Below are 21,375 nucleotides of genomic sequence, written 5' to 3' on the forward strand. Positions count from 1 at the left end.
GATTTTCTGCCGTTTGCTGCATTGAATACGGTTTGCTGCATTGAATTCTTTACGGTGGTGATGTCATGTAATTTTTATTGACCAGTAGGTGGCAGCTTTTACCAATTGATAGACTGAAGTTTTCAAAAATAAAAATCCCCTATTTAGGGCAATTACCAAAGTGCAAGAGGTTCCACACAGCAACATCCAGCATGCAGGAAAAACAAATCTTTTGACTTGATGCTTAAAACCATATTTATGTACCAGTCTATTTGGTAAATAAAAATAGAGTTAARGTGCTACATACATATTTGGGACAAAGAATCATTCCTCTAATTCAGGAAAAGTCTGGCAGTTCAAAAAATAGCTTATACTTTACAAAATAGGAAGTGGCATTAACTGTTAACTAACAGGAAAAAAACTGTCTTGTGCTTATAGCACAAAATAGTGTTTGGAAAGCTCAGATATTTGTTTACTTTGTATTTTTCTTGATATCCCTGCAGTCATAATAGTACTTATAATTAATTGTTATTATTCTTATATATTTTGATTGGAGGTACTTTTTATTGGAGGTGTTTTCACTAGGCCATTGAAACTTTTAACTTGTGATTAAAGTTAAAAGTTAAATACCTTTTTTATTCTGATAGCTAAAATCAGGAATGGAAATGCCACAGACTGAACCATGTAGTTTTTTTATCAGTGTGGYAGTGTTTCTACTGATCTTTTCCTTCCTCTTATACTGTTTAGGATAATGGCTTTCTTTATCAAATTATCAAATTAGATCAGTCTAATAATATTCTGTGTTTATTTCCTACTATAGATTGTTCAAACTCAGATAATGTATAGAGTCTGTGGCATGCAAATAGCTTTAATATTGACAAAAACACCTTTGAAAAGTATATACAACAGGATTTTGTTTTATATGATGAAACCCAATGGATTGAGTACATTTTTGAAGTTTATATTGTATTTTTCCCTTTTTTATTTCAGTATTTGGCATACATGATAACAATAAATATTTTTCTGAAGTAATGTACTAATTTAGTTCTATGTCAACATATTATATTCTTTGGAAAAATAATTCCAGTTTTCTTCTTAATTTTAACCTTTTTATGAAAAGCTGGTAAGATTCAAGTTTTCATCAGTGACTTTTTTCAACATTGTCATCCAAGCACCACTTACTGAAATCTTGCTGTTGTTGATTTTTCTGACCCCTCTGTCAGTGTATGTATAATCTCTCTTCAGTTTGTCCTTGCAGACACTCTCTCATTTCACCTTCTGTTGGTACCTTATCTCTGGTAAAGCAACCTGCAAAAAAATTCCTCTCCATGGAGATTTTCATGAAAAACTGTCATTTGTCGAGCTCAATCTGAATACAAAAATAGGTCTTAATATTCCTCCTCCCTGATATTCTTTTCCAGTCACTGCAGATAAAAATCACCACACCTGACAACTCCACTTAATGCTGAACTGTCTTCCCCAGTTTCTCCTTTCAAGGCTGCCCCTAAAAGTTGGAAATACTTTGGTGCACACATTACAGACTTGCTATTTTTGTGTGTTATASTAAGTGTAAATTAATTTTTAAAACACGACTGAGTCATGCTCCATGACTGAGGCTCTATGGCTTTCAAGGTACACATAATAAGTTTAATATTTTGATTCAGGTTCCAGAAGAAGTGATAATGAGGCTGTGGGAGGCAAACAAAAGACTTCCTGGTAGCGTTCTATCATTGCTCAAGAATGGAGAGTAATCCATTTCATCTTGCTGCAATCTTCCGGCTTGCTTGAATAAAGTGCAAGCAACAGCTGTAATATTATATAAGAATTTTTCTAGTAAATGCAAATGGAAACAAAAGACTTCRCAAGCTATAATAAAAACTTCCATTGTCAATCGTGACTTGTGTTACACCTTTGCTATAGCTTTGTTTAGTTTCTGCCGGGTTTCATCTGCTGAACTTTACATATGCATAAGACACACAAAGAGAATATGTAGCAAGGCAATCTTTTTCTCAATAGAAGTATGCTAAAACGAAGTATGCACATTCTTGGAGATGTCCTGACTGGCCAAAATATATCTAGGGAGAAGGCACACTAGATTGAAGACATCCTATTCACCAAGGGTAAGAACTGACCAAACTGAGAAACAGTTTCCGAGATGGAAGGCAGAAGGAAAAAATTCCAGGATCTTCTGGAAAATATCACAGGAAACTTGTGGTTTTACTGTGCTAAGCTCAATTATTTGCAAGTTCTGTTCTAAACCAGAATGCTGTAAACTCTCCTGGAATGATACCATGTTTCAGCTGCACATTTGTGAAAAGAAGTGGGAAATCAGAGACATAGGCTTCTGTGGGCCTTGTGTATATCATTGTACTGATTAGGCTGGAGCATGGTGTGCACCAGTGTGACATGGTGGCAATGATGTGTGTTCAGATTGCCAGGGGCTGGTCTTGCAATCCATTTCTGAGGGCAGAAAGATGCAGGAAAGGTGTTTGAGAAGGTTGAGGACATAGAAGTGAAATTCTGTTTATGGGATGGCAAAGATGGAGGTGGAAGGCATGGCTTGTAAGATCACCCTGTTAGAGGAAGGAAGATCTTCCTTGTGAAAGAGGGGAAGGTGTCAAGGGGGTGAGTAACAATATGGCATCCTAGTTCAGAAGAACAAAAGCAGACTAGTTGATTTCCATTCTTAACTTGTAGCATTTTGTGTTTATAAAATACATTTGAATTTCAATTGTGTACATGCTCCATGAGAGTTTAAAGGTTGTAGCACCTTATGAACTTCCATCTCAGAATACTTCAWAAAACCCCAAACCCAAGAGCAAGTTTTGTGTTTATTTCAGTATTTCAAAAGCCTAGGAAAAGACCTTATACAAGAGCTTTGAAGAAAATGTATTTCCAATCACATACTAATTTGTATTAGAAAACRCTGGTCTTGACCAGAACTGAGCTGCATTTTACAGGAGATAAATTCTTCAGCATTCTTCTGAATKAAGTTTTTTTTTTWWAAAAAAAATATCAGCATTGCAGGACCAAAAACATGAGAAGGTCTGGAAGGCATCAGGAGCTAAAGACACATGGGCTGTCTTCTTGCATTTAAAGAAACATATAGACTTGCATAAGTGGCATTAGTCATTGCTTCATCTSATAAGTAGAAATAGGTATTTATGTGTATATATTTTCCAGTGTGTGTATATTGAATATTCAGATGTTTGTGCTATGAGCAAATAATTCATGTTCTATATTGAGTCAATATGCTCCTATGATTAAAAACATTCTGCAGTAAGTTTATGTAGGTAATATTAAGATCAAAATGAAGGTGATTTTAATCGTCATGTAATTATTTAGCTCTCTTATCATTTATGTTTTTGAAGACAATTCTGACTGTCACCTTTACGATAATCAGTTAATAAATCCTCATGACTGTTACACCTTTATGCATAGCACTAATCTGAACAAATGGGCTGCTGACAGCTGCAATAAATTGCCAAGAATGAGTGCTGTCAGAGAACAAGTTGTTTCTGTGAACATAGAGAATAAGTAAATCCCATGTCATGCAAGTTTATTCAGCTGAAGTTATTTGCAATCCAGTGCAGCAGGATTTATAGCATTATTAATTGGTATGAAAAATGCATGTTTATCTTTAAAATGACATTGACTTTTGCTTTTATTTTGAGCAATATCTATTTTCCTAAGTATTTAGGTTTACAGTATTTAATCTGCTATACCTTGTCTATTTAGTCTTGTCATGGTAACACAACTATAGAGTGTTTTTTTGGGTGTACATAATGATATGCAACTATGATTCTATGATTAATCTGAAAACATGGGAATGTGCTATCAAAGTTCTAAATAAAAGTGAGATTTTGTTTTAAAAATATAAAATTATTAAGTATTTATGGTTTGGGGGCTTTTCCCCCCACAGACATGTATGTAATTGTGCTGTGGAGACTGASAATTATCATAGAGAGCTGAGTGATACTCTAAAGTTGTATTTGAGTGCTCCAACATGCGTGTAAATATGGGTGAAGGACACTAAAGATGCTACTGCAGATATTTTTCTAGTGATGGTGTGGAGATTGATTTATGTTTAAATACTGACAATTGTCTGTTGCCTGAGAATAAGGTTTTGAATAGTATTTGTGAAGTCCATGTTAATGTTAAAGTTGCCAGTTCTTGGAAGTTTTCTCAGTTTTGCAGAGCTCTGTAGGCAAGATGGCTTCCTCTAGAAATGTAGATAGTATTTTATTATGCTGGTCTTTCAACAATGTTTTTTGCATCACAGTTTGAAAATTTCTTCATGTTGAAGTAACTCTGGAAAAATATATTTAAAATGTAAACATAATGGTCAATATGCTGTTRTAGTTTAAGAGTCCAACTGTGTGCACATTTGAATTACACAACAATTCTGTGCAAGCACAGAAGAGCACTCAACCAAGAGTCTATCTGTATAATCTTTTGTTGATTATACATGATGACTAAAGTTAAATTAATTGTAGATGCAGTTTTTGATGTAAAATAAAGATTTTGCTTCACGCATTAAAACTTAAAAATGCTACTGCCAGGTCTGCCTTTGAAAAATCCTGTGATGTGCTGAGCCATCTCCATTTCAAATGGTAGTCAAAAGGAGACAGTTGTAATACTGCATCTCAACATTTGRCCTTTAGGTGTTCCATACCTTTTTTATTCCTATCTCAGGACATCTTTACTAATGCAGAGGCACTTCTGCTTTGCTAGAAAGCCAAGAAAGTTTCAGTCTTTGCTCACAAATCTTCAGTWACTTTCTGTTACCAGATACTTTATTATTTACAACTCTTACTGACAGTTGTTACTGTCATCTTCTGACACGAAATTAATAGCATTCCCCYGTGTATTCTTAGTTACAGAGTGCTGCTGGGCTGTTCGTGAATCCTTCTGACTCTGTCTCCTCACATAGAGTCTACTTCCTGAAGTCTACTTCCTGAAGAGTGGCAAATTAGGAGGAAGGGAGAAGGAAATAAAGAATGATCAGCTTAGACATGAGGAGCATGACAGTGTATAGAAAATGGTGACGAGTGCAATAGGGTTTTGTGATGGTATATGAAAGGCACAGATTGGAGCTGTGTGAAAGCTCTTGCAAAATTTCTTGGACCAAACAGTGAGAACTATATAGGGAGACATAATATTCATCAAAGCAGTAGATGGATTTAGCAGATGAAAGTGTTAATTTTGCTGCAGAGAAATTGCACTGGTGACAGCACTAACAGTCTGTAGTATGTCGTTGTGCCRTGGGGACAACCTAGAAAATATCACGTCGTAAACCAATTGTAAGTAATTTCTGCCTGTGCAATATCAAAAGTAAATCTGTAGTTTTATAGCGAAGAAATAAGCTTAGGAAAAAGTTWATCTATTGTTTCAAAATCCATCAGCAGCATTTTGTGGCATGGACTGTATTTCTTTTAGCAAGCAATAAGCAGTAATTCTGTATTCAGGCATTGCTTGGTAACTGATGAAATTGTATTTCATGGAGTTCTCATATTTCTCTTACCATGACTGACTTACCCCAAACTGTAGGGCTCTTTCCTGCATTCCATGTGTTGCTATATGGCAACCGACAGCACTGTTCTTCAGGTCCTGTTCAGTTCTGCCCTCCCAGCTTCCCAGGGATCCCCTCCAGCTTCCCCAGCTAAGCACCACTCTCGTCCTTAGTCAATGTCATACGTAGCTGAGGTACAGTCTCCAACTCCTTTGGGAGCTTCCCTGGTTTTCAATCTATCACCTTTATCAACCACCTATCACAAGCATCATGTGGAGTCCATAATTTAATTTCTTTCTCATTATCTTTACAGTTAAAAATGTCACGCTTCAATTCAAATGTGAAGAAATTCACATTACTGCAGTCAACACTCAGTGTTTCTGAGATGTGTCATTTTCTGCTAGTGCTTTGCAAAATATTCCCTCTCCTTTTGTTTCTTGGTTTTACTGGAACATTTTACTCTGCTCATAAAGGATATGGAGTCTCACAAATTGTAGCAGTTCATGCCTTGCTGCTTCTGATGTGTGTCCAGCTCAGTTCTAATTGTGGAATCACACAGTTTCCTCTCCTTGGCATCCTTTGGAGCAGCATAGACCTGGATCACAGTGGAGTTAAAAATCTGTGTTCCTGAACAAGTCATGATGGTAATTAAGTTGCCTGGTTTGTAGCCAAGTGGTGCTTTTCTGTCCCTATCACTTAGGATTGTGCCAGTTCCTCTTTTATGCTTTATTTTGTCATGTGAGAAAACGATCTCACTATCTGCTGTCTCTCACTTTCCTGGCCACCTGGCTTTTAAGAGGCCTTCTATGTCATGTCGCTACCTTTGTAATTCATTCATTAGCAAGAATATTTCACCAGGGTGCCAACACAGTCTTACATTCCAGGTTCTGTTAGAACTAAAGAGGGGAGGTGATTTTTACCTGTTAGACATGCTGATAATAAAATGCTACATATAGTTCTGCCTTCCACACTTTAAAAAGGATGCAGGAGAATTTCACTGGATCAGAAAAGTTACAAAAAGTCATTTGAGGGCTGTAGGAGATATGTTCCTAGGAAATGTATAGGGAGCTGAAGGTGTTTAGCATATCAAAAGGAAGATCAAGAAGAGATATGATTATAGTGTATGAGTTCCTTCACTAGAAGAAAACATGAAACACTAAAGGGTTTTTCAACTGGTAAGGAAAGGCATAAAAAGAACCAAGGCCAGATATATTCAAATTAAAAATAAATCTGAAATATATTTCTAAAATTTTGTGTGATTAACACACTGAACACAGTTTCAGACAAGGGTAGTTTCCCCTTGAACCTTCAAATCTTCCTCCATGGGAGCTGTACCCTGTTTTTGAGCAGTTTTTCTGTGATAATTTTGGCATGTGAGCTTGATGCACTTTTGTGGTTTTTCTCCCTTCTGATCTCTCAAGGCCTGAAAATCCAGATATGCATGGTGCCTGGTAGTGTTCACATGCCAAACTGATAGGTGGGATAGATGCCTTGGCCTGCTGGGGGAATTGTTCCAGCACTCCTGCCCACCACTTGTAGTGCTGACATGAGTGTGCACTGAAGGGGCTACACAGCATGGAAGATACAGAAAAGCTCAAATTGCCCTAAAAACTACAGTTCCTGCAGTGTGATTTATAGTCATGCTTGGAAATATGTCTGTGGAATTAATGGCAGGTTTTTGTCCCTAATTCTCCAGGCTGATCTCATTACAGGTAGAAAAAGTCTTTTCCTTTAGCAGCAGCATGMTTGTCCAAAGTTATTATTTTCTCATGTTTTCAGTGTGACAGCTGCTGGTCATATGCAACTTACGGCCTTCTCCAAATAGCTGTAATTTTTCATGGTCCTCAATTTGAGGAAACAAGGCAAAAATTTCTCACTCATTCTGAACCACTTTCTGGTAACATACAAGCTCACCTTCATCCTCAAAGCATCTTTGCCCTCCATGGAGACAGATGTAGGAGACAAATGTCTTTTTAGAGAACATATCAACTCAGCATTGCTAATGCTTTAAAGCTTGGAATGCTTGCATGTAATTCCAATAAACTATAAAGAGATGTTGCCAACTTGAGYTTTCCAAAGATATTTATATTTTGAAAATGGATATTTTCCAAACTGGTACTTACCTTTGGAAGTATTTTGTTAGCTTCAGTCCTTCTAAGGAAATGTAATGCTGTCATGGTTTGGTCACTGGCCAAATGCCAGGCACCCATGACAGCTGTTCCTTTGCTCTCCCCTGTCCCAGCAGGGCACAGGAGGAAAAAAAAATAAACAAAGCAGTCATGAGAGAGTGATAAAGACTGGAAGGAARCACTCCAAGGGCAAAACAGGCTCAACTTAGAGTTACAAAGTGAATTTATTACTGACAGAGAAGGAGGATAATGAGAAGTAAAACAAAAGCTTAAAGACATTATTTCTTTCCCCCAGCCCCTCCCCTCTCCCTCCCACCAACAGCACAGGGGAGCAGGACATGGGAGTTTTGGTCAGTCACYGSGATCTTCTTCCACTGCWCWGGGAGAGGAGTCGTTCCACTGCACTGTGGGGTCCCTCCCACGCCATGGGGTCCCTCCCATGGGAGACAGTTCTCTGTGAACTTCTCCAGTGTGCATCCATTTCACAAGCAGCAGTCGTCCCAAAACTGCTGCAATGTCAGTCTCCTCCCTCAGACAGACAGTCCCAAAACTTCTGCTGCATGGGTCACTCCTCCACGGGGTGCATTCCTCCAAGACCAGACTGCTCCAGCCTGGAAGTGGGGCCCTCTCTCAACCAGGTCTCTCACCGGGCCACAGCCCCCTCCAGCCATCCACCCAGTCTGGCGTGGGCACCTCCCCCATGGGCTGTGAGTGGATTTCTGCATCCCCCAATGGGTCCCATGGGCTGCAGGGGCACAGCTGCTCCACCCACCATGGTCACCATCACCCACAGCCTGCAGAGGAATCTCTGCTCCSGTGCCTGGAGCATCCCGTGCCCCTCCTTCTCCTCTGTCCTTGGTGTCTCCGTATTGGTTCCCTCACATGTTCTCACCTCCTTCTCCTTCTCTGGCTAGGAAAAGAACCTGTACGTCCCTTTTGTTTTGATTTTTTCTTAAATATGTAATCACAGAGGCGTAACCAACATCTCCAATTAGCCCAGCAGCCCTTGGCCAGAAGCATGGCCATCTTCAGAGCCATCAGATATTGGCTTTRCTGGACATGGTGGAAGCTTCCAGCAGTTTCTCACAGAACCCATCTTTGTAGGTCCTTCTCTATCAAAAACTGGGCCAAGCAAAACAAGCACAAATATGAAAAGGAGTTTTGTGGTTTTCCTATCAGAGTCTGTGAAGGTTATTCTAGGATAGGACTAGTGTTTGGGTAATACCGTAATAAAATCAGATTTTCTTCAWTTTTTTTGTCTTATGCAAAGATCTGCTGAAGACAGAGGAGGTCTAACAAAAGATGATTCAGGGTTTTTTCTTTTTTCTAGCATAATTTGGCATTAATTTCATAATTTTTATCATGAAAAAATCAACTACTAATGGCAAAAAAATTGCAATTTTTCCTCTTGTGTCTGTAGATTGGAAAGTCTTACAACTTTACTGTAGCTCATGTGCTGTAAATACACTCCCCTTATGCTGGATGCTCCTTGAGCCTTCAAGATGTAAGCTACAACTCCTACAAGGTCAGGGGAGAGAAYAGGATAGGGTGAGAAATCTACGTTCACCTGACCATGTGTGCATATAGACACTCTTAACCTGAGCTTCTGTAAAGTACAAAGGTGACAATCCATAATAGAATAACCCTGTATTTTTATCAAATTATCTGAGGGCCCTTGAGAATAACTTTTTCCTTTAAAATGGTTAAGGTTTTTACTAGAGAAAATTTTCCAGATCACTTCCTACCCTTTATATGATTTTAGGAAATAAGCAGGTGATCTGTTAATGCAGATTTATCAAGCAGGTGATAAACACATATTTCTCAGATAATCTGTTCTAGATGTGGTGCTCTTAGGAATGTTTCATTKCTGTAGGAAAGGTGTATAGATAAAATCAAATTATTGGTTGCTTCTTTTAGCCTAAATAAAAAAAAAATAGCAGGGACTACTCATGTTGCTGAAGTGTTGTAACTTCAAGTATTGAAGAGATTAGATCTTGTAGATCCTGTAATTTGACACTCATTGCTTTTTTTCTGATGGATATGTGTGGGGTAGCTTTTGTTGCCTATTTTTGAGTGAGGGATGGATTATTTCTGCATTGCTGGTATCATAATGGCTTTCTGATTCTTTTATTCGTTTTAAGAGAGTTTAGACTGGTTCTTTAAATGCTGTTTGTTGAAGACTCAATATKGTTGCTGAGTCCTATTTTTGAAATAAACTGTCAAAGAATATTTAACACCAGGGGTATTTTAACCTATTACAGCTTCAAATCCTTGATTACATTTGTTATCTTAAGGAGGGCTTTATATTCCTCACTGCATCCTAAGTAACAATATGACTATTTAGGTCTGTGTACAAAACTTGTATTGACTATCAGCCTGCACTGATAGCAATAGCTTTTTTTTTTTTTTCTTAATGTTAATTTAATTTTTCATCCAATCATCCCACAAGTTCAAAATTAAAGGAAAGTGTTAARCTCAGAATGCAACATGAGTAAGAAATTTTTTCACTGTAAGATAATTGAACGTTGCTACCGTATCTAGTTTAGGCAGCTGCACAACAGGCAGTAAATGCCTTAAAAAATAAAAGACGGTTTTCCTGTAGTAAATCTAATCTGCCTGTGATAGCACAATGCTCATTTTATGAGATTGCATTTATTCTGATAGTTGACTATTTCCTTTCCTTAAATGGCTCTTTATTCATACCTGCCACCTTTTTATCAACTTATTGGTCCTGCCGTGACCACATTATCTGTTGTTTTCAAAATCAGCTGACATTTTGTGGAGTTTGCTAGATGTTTAGTTTAGTGAATTAGTGGCATATAGTACATGTGCTTGTCAGATTAAATAATTGCTGTTGAAAGTAGAGTATTCAATGGCTAAACTATACATAGAATGTATTAATTTTTTTGAGTATTATTACTTATTTTATTTAGAGCGAAAGGTTGGCAAAACTCATTTTGGGGTGCTCTAAGTATTCCAGATAGTGTGTTTTATAGAAATTCCTGTCCCATGCAAGCTGGCATTACATRTGACACAGGCATTGAATTTCTATACATGCTCAAAATTGCAATCGAGGAAAGTTGAAACTTGTGCTTTATACAAATTAAAGTATTAAAATATCTAAGCTGTGCACAGACTAATTACCAGCACTAAGATATTATTGTTTTATTTCAAAGGTTATAATCAGCTCTTTGATAGCAGAGATACTCTTTCCTTCCATGCTTTACATTACATTTCTAAAGATCTTGCAAAGCTGCTTGTGCTGTCTGGCATGTGTAGAATCATTTGTCATTAGTTCAGTGTATGGTGCAGCCAGAGTTATTCAGAAGGGCATCAAGCAGGGCAGATTGGCTTCAGCCACTCTGCTTACACTCTACACAGTTATGTGCAGTCCCTACTCATTACAACCTGAGACATTTTATTATATAAGGGGTTGTGGCATCAGATTTTACCCTGGGTGACTGCATGGAGATTTGGCCTCCACACAGCTTACTGCTTCAGAGCTGAGCCTTGCAAGAAACGCTCAAGTTGTTTTTCTGTCTCAGTCATCTTCATGCCATGACAATTAAGTCCATGTAGAATTTTATTGTTTTAAGAAAGGATTTTTACTCTTGTTAGATGAAAAAGTGTTCACATGAAAACTTACAATTTGTGTTTATACAAGAGGTATAATTAAAATTAGTATCCGAAACTGGATTTTTAAAAATTCTCTTTGCATTTGAGTAAAGAATATTATCTAATCTTGTCTCTAGTGTCTTTACGTTCTTATTAATACTGATTTTTCACTTCAAAAACTGTTTGTGTAGCTCTAAAGAAAAGAAAAAGGAAACAAGCAATATGGGTTAAAGCTGAAAAGAAATTTAGAATTTTTTGGCAACTGGGTGGGAATTTGTACTTACTTAGGCTTTTCTGTCCATTTGAATGCAGGCAAGCCAATGTGCTCTTGTTTGATGTGAGAAAAACCACATGCTGATGGAGAATGTGTATTTCTAGGTGCCAGGTTGACCTGTCGACCCTGAGTAAAGAACATACCCACAAGCTGGAGATGCCGCTAGAGGAGGGAGAGGGTTTCCTGGTGTTGCTGGTCACTCTCACAGCCTCAGCTGCAGTCACTATCTCTGACCTCTCCGTCAACTCCCTGGAGGACCAGAAGGAGCGAGAGGAGATACTGAAGAGATATGTATGAAGTTCTCTTTCACCCTTTGTTAGCAAAATATTGGCCTATATGAAAAATAACTATAATGAGGGGGAAATCTAAATACATCTCTTCTGTGCTAGTCACACCTGSCCAATGACTATCATTTAAACTTGTTACTAGTATACAAATAGTTGCAGACAGTACTGGTAACATCAAGAAGGCTGCAAATGCTCTTCATACAATATGGTATCTTTTATATGGTAATTCAAGTGTTTGATAAGGTGTCACATAAGAAAGGTAGTTTTACTGCCTTGCAGATAGTTTTTACCAAGCACAAAGTAACTAAGAGTTCATCCATCAATTGTAGAGTTTCTAGTGATTGTTTACACCAAATAGTTTGAGGTGCTAATAGTTTTCAGCTTTTTTTGGATCATCATTTCTTTGGGCAAGAAAACATTTTTTGTCTAGAGGCTGAAGCATATCAAAATAGTTGTTCCAAGCAATGTTTCCATTTTAAAATATTCTGAAGCAAATTATTTTAATTTCCCAGCGTCCTCAGATTTCACAGAATCTTTGTAGTTTTATCAAAGCAACAGAGAGGGGAGCTCTTACTCCAGCGTTTGCTAATACCTCCGCCTCTAAAAGTAACTGTCTCACTACACATGAAGAAAGAAAAAAATGCTATTTCCACTTGCAATTACAAAGCTTTTATTGTATAATGCTGCCAGGTGTTTAGAAGGGCTTCTCTAGACACTCAGCCATTAAACCAACCTCTGACTATCAAAGAGGCTGCTTAATTTATTTTTAAGATTTTAAAATATTCCTATTCCATGACGGGCATCCTTTCAATAACTGAATTTAATAAAGATGTACCTTATCAGGCTGTGCAGATAACATGAAGTCCTAGTACTAATGCTGTACAATATTCTTCAAACAGATTAGCAGGATGTGTGCTTCAGCAAATTTATTCTGTCTATCTCCACTGAATCAGCTGTCTGCTAATGCTTGTACAACTCATACACCAGTAGTGTTATCATAAACACAATTTAATAGAGGTGACTTAGTGAGGCTAAATATAATATTGCAGAATGAACTGAAGGCTAAGGTATTGTCCGGCATCTCTGAAAAATAATTACAATTAAAAGAGTTAATGCACATTTTGGAATCTACCAAGACAGTCTGTGGTTGTCAAAATAGATGTCTATAAATAGAATAATTTTTTGATAGATAGTTTTTGAGGTGCCATATTTCTTGCCGCCAGCAGCAACAATAACCTATTTCTGTGGCTTGTTCTGTATGATGATATGGTAGACAAGTAATACTGATGGTTTTGATTATTTCAGTAGCAGTATAGAAACATGTTACAACTGTGTACTATTAATAATTTTCCTAAACTCTACCAGTATAAAGCGTAATTATGTGACATATGATTAATCTGGTTTATTCCCGTTTCCTGCATTTACATGGATATGCATCTGTTCATATATTTGCATTGCTGTATGCATTCAAAAACAATTACATTTTATGAAGATATTAATTTTGCTGAGGTATGAATTTTTCATTACAATTTTCAATTCTGAAAATTGTGGCATTTAGATAACTTTTTGATAAATCCTGATGTTTTTATTAAAATTACCAGCAGAAGAAAGAAATTACAGGATTAACCTAATTCAAGTAGTTTTTTAAACTSGTCTTCAATTTTACTTTGGTACTCATATCTTCATTTCAGAAYTAATACAAAGACAACATATACAATTAGCAAGATTTGGAGTTCCCTGTTGAGTGCCTGTATTTTTGTATTTATTTTCTGTCCTCTTAAAAAAATTGAGCTTTTACTTGAGAAATGTATTTTGCACCCTTTCTACAGCCAAAAACAGTTAATGAGCTGACCTTGCCATCAGATCAAATAGCCTTAGAAAATGACTCTATTACTGTCACTTAACCATTTGTAGCTGAACATCAGAGCCTTACAAATTAAACAGGCATTACTGTTTGAACCATTATTTTACCACAATTGTCTGAAAAGATTAATTCCTTTTGGGKTGAGGAGGGGGGCGCATTAATGGGTACAGACCAAGAGAGATTGTATGACCTTTTCAGAACTGGTGTGCTGAACTCATGGTCCCCCTTGTCACAGTTTAAAAACCAGAGGAGCTAGTTTAGAGAAGTTGTTAGCATTCCATTTTTATTATGACATTTCACAGTCATCCGATTTAATGTCCCTTGACCAGATTGTCCACTGTGAGACGATGGGCTTGAAATGTTATTTAGAGCATTGATAAAAGGTGAGCAGTTCTAAGATGACAGCGAGTCATAAGGCTGGTGGTGTGACATTAATTTTCTCCATAACAGAGATGGAATAAGACGTCATGGTGACAAGCTGTCAATCAGTACTAGCCCCTCAGTGTATCTCAATGCCATAGGATGGGGTATTGCTTCTCCCATAATAGAGCTGAACTGAGATGCTCTTCCTGACAGCTGCTGCAGCCATACAGAAAATATATTATACAGCCTTTCATTAAAAAAATAAAGAAGACTCATCTCCAGAGCATTTCAATCTTTTCCCATCTATTGAGGGCTGAAAAGATTCCCAGCAAATCACAGATTGCTCTGCTATGGAAATTTTAGGCTTCAGAAACTATGTGGGTTTTTGATACCTTCAACAATAATCATAAATAAGAAGACAGAATATAATTTGATAAATCATTACTTAAATTTATGTATTTAAAATAATGCATTAAAGTAATTTAGTTCTCTCAGAGCCTCTGTTGTGGCATTGCATTCATTTTTTTCAGTCTCCCCAGTTAGTATGTGCAGTAAATGAATCTACGCCAGCTATTTTCTGAAARTAAAATTTAAAAAACCTCTGTGAGACTCTAAGAGAAGTGGCAAAGAAAAATACAGAATTGGCACCCTTTTCAAGAGTGGGCTAACCAGGACGAAATTTGGAAAAAGGGGACTGTATGGCATCATAGGAAGTGGGTGCTGTTGCTTGTCTTGCTTTTATTTGGTTTTTGCTTTGTTTGGTTTCCACAGCTTGATGTTTGTTTTGGTCATCAGAAAACTTGGGTAAAATGTGGAAACATTTTTGTCAAACTTTCACAGTAAAATTATTTCTGTTCTGCTATTAGATCTGATAGGCTTCCAAACCCTAATCATCACTGTAATAAACGAGGGGTTCTGAGATGTTTTTGAATTATACCAGTGCCATCTGTAATACCATCTCTGCTACCCTCAGCTTGTAAGCACATAAACGGGTTGAATGTGTGCTGATTAAAGTTGACCATCAGTATTTTGAAATAATATTTGTGGTTATTATCTTACTAAAATCGGTTAAAATTAATTTACTGTTATCCTGTTTTAGCATGATGCATATATGTAACATGGACTACTACACTTAATTGGTTTTTTAAGTTCAGTGTAGCAAGGTCAAATCTTCACTGCAAACAGTAAATGGTCATCTGGGGCTTGTGAAATTACTATCAGTCTGATTTAGCTGTTAAAATTGTCTAATTAATAGAAAGACAGGGATGCATATTATATGTCTAATATCTTAATGGATAGATTTTCTGTTCAAAAACATACTGTTGTTTTTGCAAGCTGACATTTAGTATTTCATTTAAGCAGCATATGTGGTTTTTAGATTCATTGATGCAATTTTTTCTCATTTGCCACAACAGTAATTTGTGGGTAAATTGCCTTTGTAATAAATTAAGGAATTGTTGACTTGATATTTTTCCTGATGCTTGCTTTTTGTAGAAATCTGGACATTATCATAGGCAGTAGAAAAAGTTTCTCCAATTAAAATTGTAGAAAAGACTACAAGCACTAAAAATTAATTAGTCCAGATTTTAAAATATTAAAAAATAAAGATGTGGACTAGCATTTATGAACAAGACTTGCAAAACCAACCAAAAATGAGACCACATATATGGATTTGCAATTTAATTTTAGTTTATTCTTTTGGAGTTCCCCCCCTAGGTTATCTAAGAACTGAATGATAAGCTAGGTTAGTTGTTAATGGATACCAGATTCAAAGTTGTGTTCAATGTTCGATAATTTAAACATTTAAATTGTATTAGAAGTTAGTGTTTGAGAATTATAGCATGTCACACCTAATTACGGCAAACCCCCTGTTTGTTAGTTTTATTTACTTGAAAAAAAGAGCAGCAATGGAACATGTTTTTCAGCAAGCTTTCTGAATCTGTGTTGTATGAATAAATGCAAGTGTTAGTGTAGTGTACTTTTTTCTTCCTCTTTTTAATACATGTAGATATTGAAAAGATTTATGCTAAAAATATAATGATTTATAGTAAGAGCTTTCTGCTGTGGAATTTGAAACATGCTTTAATTCTTTTTTTATCCTTTTTGCATGTGATTATTATGAAAGTTATTAAGTTGTTATCCTCTTTTGAATGCTTTTGCTGATGTTATTTGCAAGCTTATATAGGCATATATGGTACATGCAAGCTTGCATATAATGGTCAACTACAAAAAACTGTATTAGCCCTAGGTCATTGATAATATTGGAACCATCAAAGGGAAAAATCTACACACAGATATTGCAAAATAATTCAGGGAGAGGAGTTGTTTCAATTTTTGTGAAAATTTTGTTAACAAATTGCTATAATTGCAAGTTTTGGAGTGCATTTATTCACATGGTATTAAGGGATTAATTCACTAGAGTTTTTATCATTCATATTCCAGTTTTTACCTTATAATTTTCATTGATAAGTTACAGTGGCAAAATATAGGAAGAAATGCAACCAACTGTACATTCTTCAGTAATAATATTTAAAAATCTGTGTATGTAGGCAGAATTGCAGTTTATCTGGGCTAGGGAGGAGACTATTAAATRCTGCTTTTGGTTTGTCTCTTTTGCAATCCAGAATTATTTTTCTTTCTCTTATTTTTTAGAGTCCAAAGATGATGTTCCATAACATCAGCGATGTGGGATTTCTTCAGGTGAAGGTCATCAGGGCAGAAGCATTGATGGCAGCTGATGTCACAGGCAAGGATTCATTTAGTTTCTGTGACATTAAATACCATAGTAAGATTTGGTGTTTTTAAAACTGGGAAAAAAATGTTTAAAACAGAAGTTCATCTAAAGGTTATATTCTGTTTGTGCACTTTCACCTTCTGCTCATTAATGAAAAAAATCTAAACTTAAACAAACAAAACTTCTGTAACCAAGGCAGTAAAGGATTTTAATGCTAGCCGAGTCCTGTGTAGGTTATTTCTCGTAAGGGTATAATATACATTTTTCTCCATCAGACCTCCTATAAAAATTACATAGAAGAAACTTCTTTTTTTTAGTACATTAAATGATACAAAACTATCAAATTTAAAGCTGAATTCTAAGGGACCAGGCTAATAAAAGGTTCCACACTTAGATACTATTTAAAAGTTGTTGCCAAAAGAGCCAGTTGATATCTATCAAGTATTTTGCAAGGCTGCTGTCAGTTTCAGACATTTCATCTGAATGCAGATTACTGTAGCGACTGTTTATCTTTTTAAGATAAAGGAAATAATTTTTTAAATTTTCTATTTTAGGTTATGAGTTGAGTGGTTAACTTGACATGTTGCTTTGCTAAATAAAGAAAAATATTTCAACCATACTGACCATATTTCTCCAGAAATCTCTACCTTATGTCCTGCAAGTGCAATCACCTTCATATCGCTCAAGTTGAATGGAGCAACATGAGCTGCATCTGTCTCAGAAAATAGCCTTCTCTGCTTTAAAATAATAATAAAAAAATTAAAAAATAGGAGAAAATAAAATTAAGCTGGAATGAATGCTTTGTTACAGGAGCAGATGTAGATACAGAGCAACTCATTCAATTTTTAATATATTTTTGATAATTGACATGACTACTAGGATTTCAAGCAAGGTAATAGTGCATACATTTTATTGCTGAAACTGATCATTCAGTTTGTGGCACACAAAATAACAGATTCTATTTTTGGGGAGGTTGTAGAAATGCTTCTAAAGATCCCTCCATCTGCTTTGACCTTATAATCCAATGTTGTCTGAACAGAGAGAGAGATTAAGTTATTCAGGRGCAAATGGGATAATTCAGTCCCTGACCTCGTTCAGTCTTTGACTTTTCCAAATCAACATGTTATTTGTTGCGGGTTGAACAATTTCTTTAAAATATATTTGATTCAATTAAAGATGTACAGAGCTACCAAAAATTTTCAGCCATTATAATTAGGATGGCAGACAGGAGAATGGGGAATAACACTCAATATCTTCCCTGTCCTGCATATTCTGTCTGTTCATGGGTAAGAGCATTTATACAGAGGATGTATTTTGTAAGATGGCTGCACATTTCAGGTGTGACAAATTTTGTATRTTTTGGACAAAAATAACCTGGTATTTTGAAAAAGGGTGAAGTGGTACTATTATCTGGTCTAGTRGTTTATAGCTATTTTTAGTTACTTGTAATTATGTACAGGTCATTCATTTAAAATTAAACTTTGATGGTAATAATGAGAAATAAAGTCGATATTTGGTGATTGTCAGTAAATCATGTTCACAAAAATTGTGTAAAAACTTGACCCACATTTATTCAACTTAGTAATTAGTGTGGAGAGCACTGTCACACATTGCGTTACTTATACTGCTAAGATTGCTTCTGCGAGTAAAAGCTAAGGACTAGTTTTCTCATCATACTGTATTGTATTTTCAGAGTTTGTCTTTTGCCCCTAAGTCACAACAGTAGCTAGAACAACTGTGTAGTATCTGTATGTTTTGCTCTGTTTCTTGTCTGCAGAGCATATCCCATTTCACTCCTAGGAATCTTTTCATGTGTAGTAATAGTAATAAATCAAAATTTATTAGTTTGAGCTGAGTAGATTTTTAAAATACTAAATATTCCATCATTAAATATAAGAACAGAGGGAAAAAGATTTCTGTAATCTTTTAAGTAGTCATCAATCTTACTACCATTGCAAGGGGTTTTTTTTGCCTTTCAAAACATGAAATTTTTCCTTTGTATCATACATTAAGCAGCATTGTAATAGTGTGCTAACTCTGTGTGAATAAAGAGCAATTGAGACTCCCATTGAATGAATGAGTAAAAGGCACAAATTACTTTTTAATGAAACCCTCAATTCTACTCCCTTCCTCGGCAAGCTCATAGCCTCACTCAGTGGAATGCTACTACAATAGGTCACTAGCTAAGCCCCTAATAAACTGTTGATAACCAAGGGCAGTTTTTTTTCCTTGAGTTTCAATAGTTTAGCGCTGGAAAGTGCACTTCAAATCCTTAGGTTAGTACAGATTTTTTTCTTAAAAAGAGAGTGATTAAGGGTGGTGGTTCAGGTCTCAGCTTACAGCCCCCCTCACATGTACATGCGATGAATAGTATGCCAGGGTGAGCTGAAATTTCAGTTAGATTGTGGCCAGGGGAGCAAGTGGACACTACCAGTTCTGAAATGGGCTGCTGCTGGAACATGCCATAACTGGATATTAAAAATACCCCAGAAAAAAACAGTCAGACATCTCACTCAACCCGCTTGCCAGATCTAGGACAAGAACAGCTGAGGGGCTGTGAGAGTCCCCACCGGTGATTGAAAGCTCACCTTGTTTTTTCAGAGAGCTGAAAAATAGAGTATCTATCAGGACCAGGATCTTTGGGAAAATTATTGGGTCCCTGAGATTGTTTCTCCCAGAAAAGGATTGTCTTTCCATGGTCAAAACAGAATTTTAGGGATTCCACCAATGCAAAATTACATTCTGTTGGAAATTGTGGTCATAGCAAATACACCTTTCTGTAAATTTTGTATTTTTAATATAATTCTTTAAAACTGTAATCTAATGAATGGAAATATATTGAGAATTAAATTTATTTTTTCCTTCTCTATCTGGGAAGAAAATTTAATTGAATCTTCCATTGTGTTTTAGCTATACAGCACATAGCTGTTTTTTTTCCTAAATCCTAAACTACAAAGAGTTATTTTCCTGTTTCCCTGCATCTTTTCTTGCTTGTGGTTTCTCTGGCAGACTTTCTCAAGGATTCAGCTGCTTGTAGAGCCCTGGCAGGATAGGTGCTGTGCCTACAGTGACATCCTTTGATATAAAGAGGTTTCCTTACAGTTCAGTAAAACCTGAAGTACAGTGGACTCATAATGATACTTGGCTTCTGACATTATACATATGGTTTTCACCTAACCYATATGAATTACGGGCAGTAAAGCAATAAGCCCTTCACTGTGCCATAGTTTAGGTTAGGCAATAGTCAGATACATAAATTCCTTCCACAGCATAGTCAGGTAAAGGCAGGTGGTAGTGGAAGGCTGCTGGCTTTGCAAGGCAGTGCCTGCATCTCCTTTATTGGGGCAGATGCATTGCTCCTTTTCCTTGTGTTGTGAAATAAAATCCAGGATTTCTGCCTTATCACTGATAAAAAGTAAGCAGGGTAGGAAAAGATGAGCCACATGTTTGATTGATTTCAGCCAAAGTGCTGTGTTTTTAGGGAATAATAGTTAGCAACACAGATTCATTAGCAGAGYAAAACCCAAACTCGGTAAGATGGCCTGACTAGAAAATAGCTTGTTTTGCAGTCTTTGGGCTTTAATTAAGATGTGTTCAATTCTAGCCCCCTGGCTCCCTTCTCCCCCTGCCCCCACCCTTCTTGCTGTGTCACAGACCAGCGATCAGACGCTTTCAGATGGTCCAGCCCATGACTTTGACCTTCTGCGAGGTCTTGTGTTCCCTGGGGAACCGTTCAGCTCATGAGGTCTGATTTCACACTTCCAGGATGCCTTGGCTCTCAGAACAATGACAGGGAGACAAAGCCCTTTAGAGTGGGCCGCATGGGGACTTGTTTAAATTGGAAACTAGAGAGGAGTCAAGGAACAAGGTTACAGGCTACAGAATAGCGCTTTTAATAAAGAGCTCACAGCTCTGGTTCAGCTCAAAGAGGGCTACCTCTGTACAATTAATTGAGACATTTATCTAGAGCATCTTAGGCCTCCACTTTCTCACAGAATTATGCGATAAATATCAGCTAAGAGGCAAATGAAATGTGCATGAAATGAATTTTTAACACTTTGATTACTGTGTCTTCAGTCTTCATTAGAAGTAAATTCATTTGTATTTCTATCCTCATTATTAATCAATTGTCTGTGTTTTTTCTGAGTACTGTGATTTCAGAACCTWATGTATCAGATTTTCCTAAAGAGCTCAATGATATTTAGGTTTGTTTTCAAAAGCTTTTATGACTTTTCCTCCTCTGAAAAAAAGAAAATAAGAATAGAAAATTGGTCAAATTTTTAGTATATTTTTTTTCCCCAGTGTTATGTCCAGAATTCAGCCTCTCTTTTCTAAGAAAATTTCATGTTAAAATTTTGATTACAGTACTTGAAAGTAGGCTAATTGAATGTAAATGTCTTTTCTAAAATCTGTCCTGCTAAGCTGTCCTAACATCACATGTGCAGAAATGATCTTTGAAATAGTTCTTCAAATGCTAGGAAATGTCAGAAACATTAAATTCACAAAGGTATGGAAGCCCATGCATGTAAAATTGAAGGAATAAATTCAGAGGCCCTTCGGAAATATGGTTTCAAAAGTAATTTGCTCTGTCAATTAGCATGAACAGATTTCAGTATAC

General features: G+C 36.4%; 1 protein-coding gene across 1 annotated transcript in view; it reads left to right on the forward strand.

Annotated features, from left to right (window-relative positions):
* Positions 1–21,375, forward strand: part of MCTP1 (multiple C2 and transmembrane domain containing 1) — a 155,645-nt gene that overhangs the window by 27,692 nt on the left and 106,578 nt on the right. The window contains exons 8-9 of the mRNA XM_057372836.1: positions 11,614–11,800; positions 16,676–16,769. Coding sequence (XP_057228819.1) covers positions 11,614–11,800; positions 16,676–16,769 — 281 coding nt within the window. The remainder of the gene's footprint in view (positions 1–11,613; positions 11,801–16,675; positions 16,770–21,375) is intronic.

This window comes from Malurus melanocephalus, unplaced genomic scaffold (genome assembly GCF_030028575.1).
Source record: "Malurus melanocephalus ecotype Western Australia unplaced genomic scaffold, MMel_1.1 scaffold_7, whole genome shotgun sequence".
NCBI classification, from domain to species: Eukaryota; Metazoa; Chordata; class Aves; order Passeriformes; family Maluridae; genus Malurus; species Malurus melanocephalus.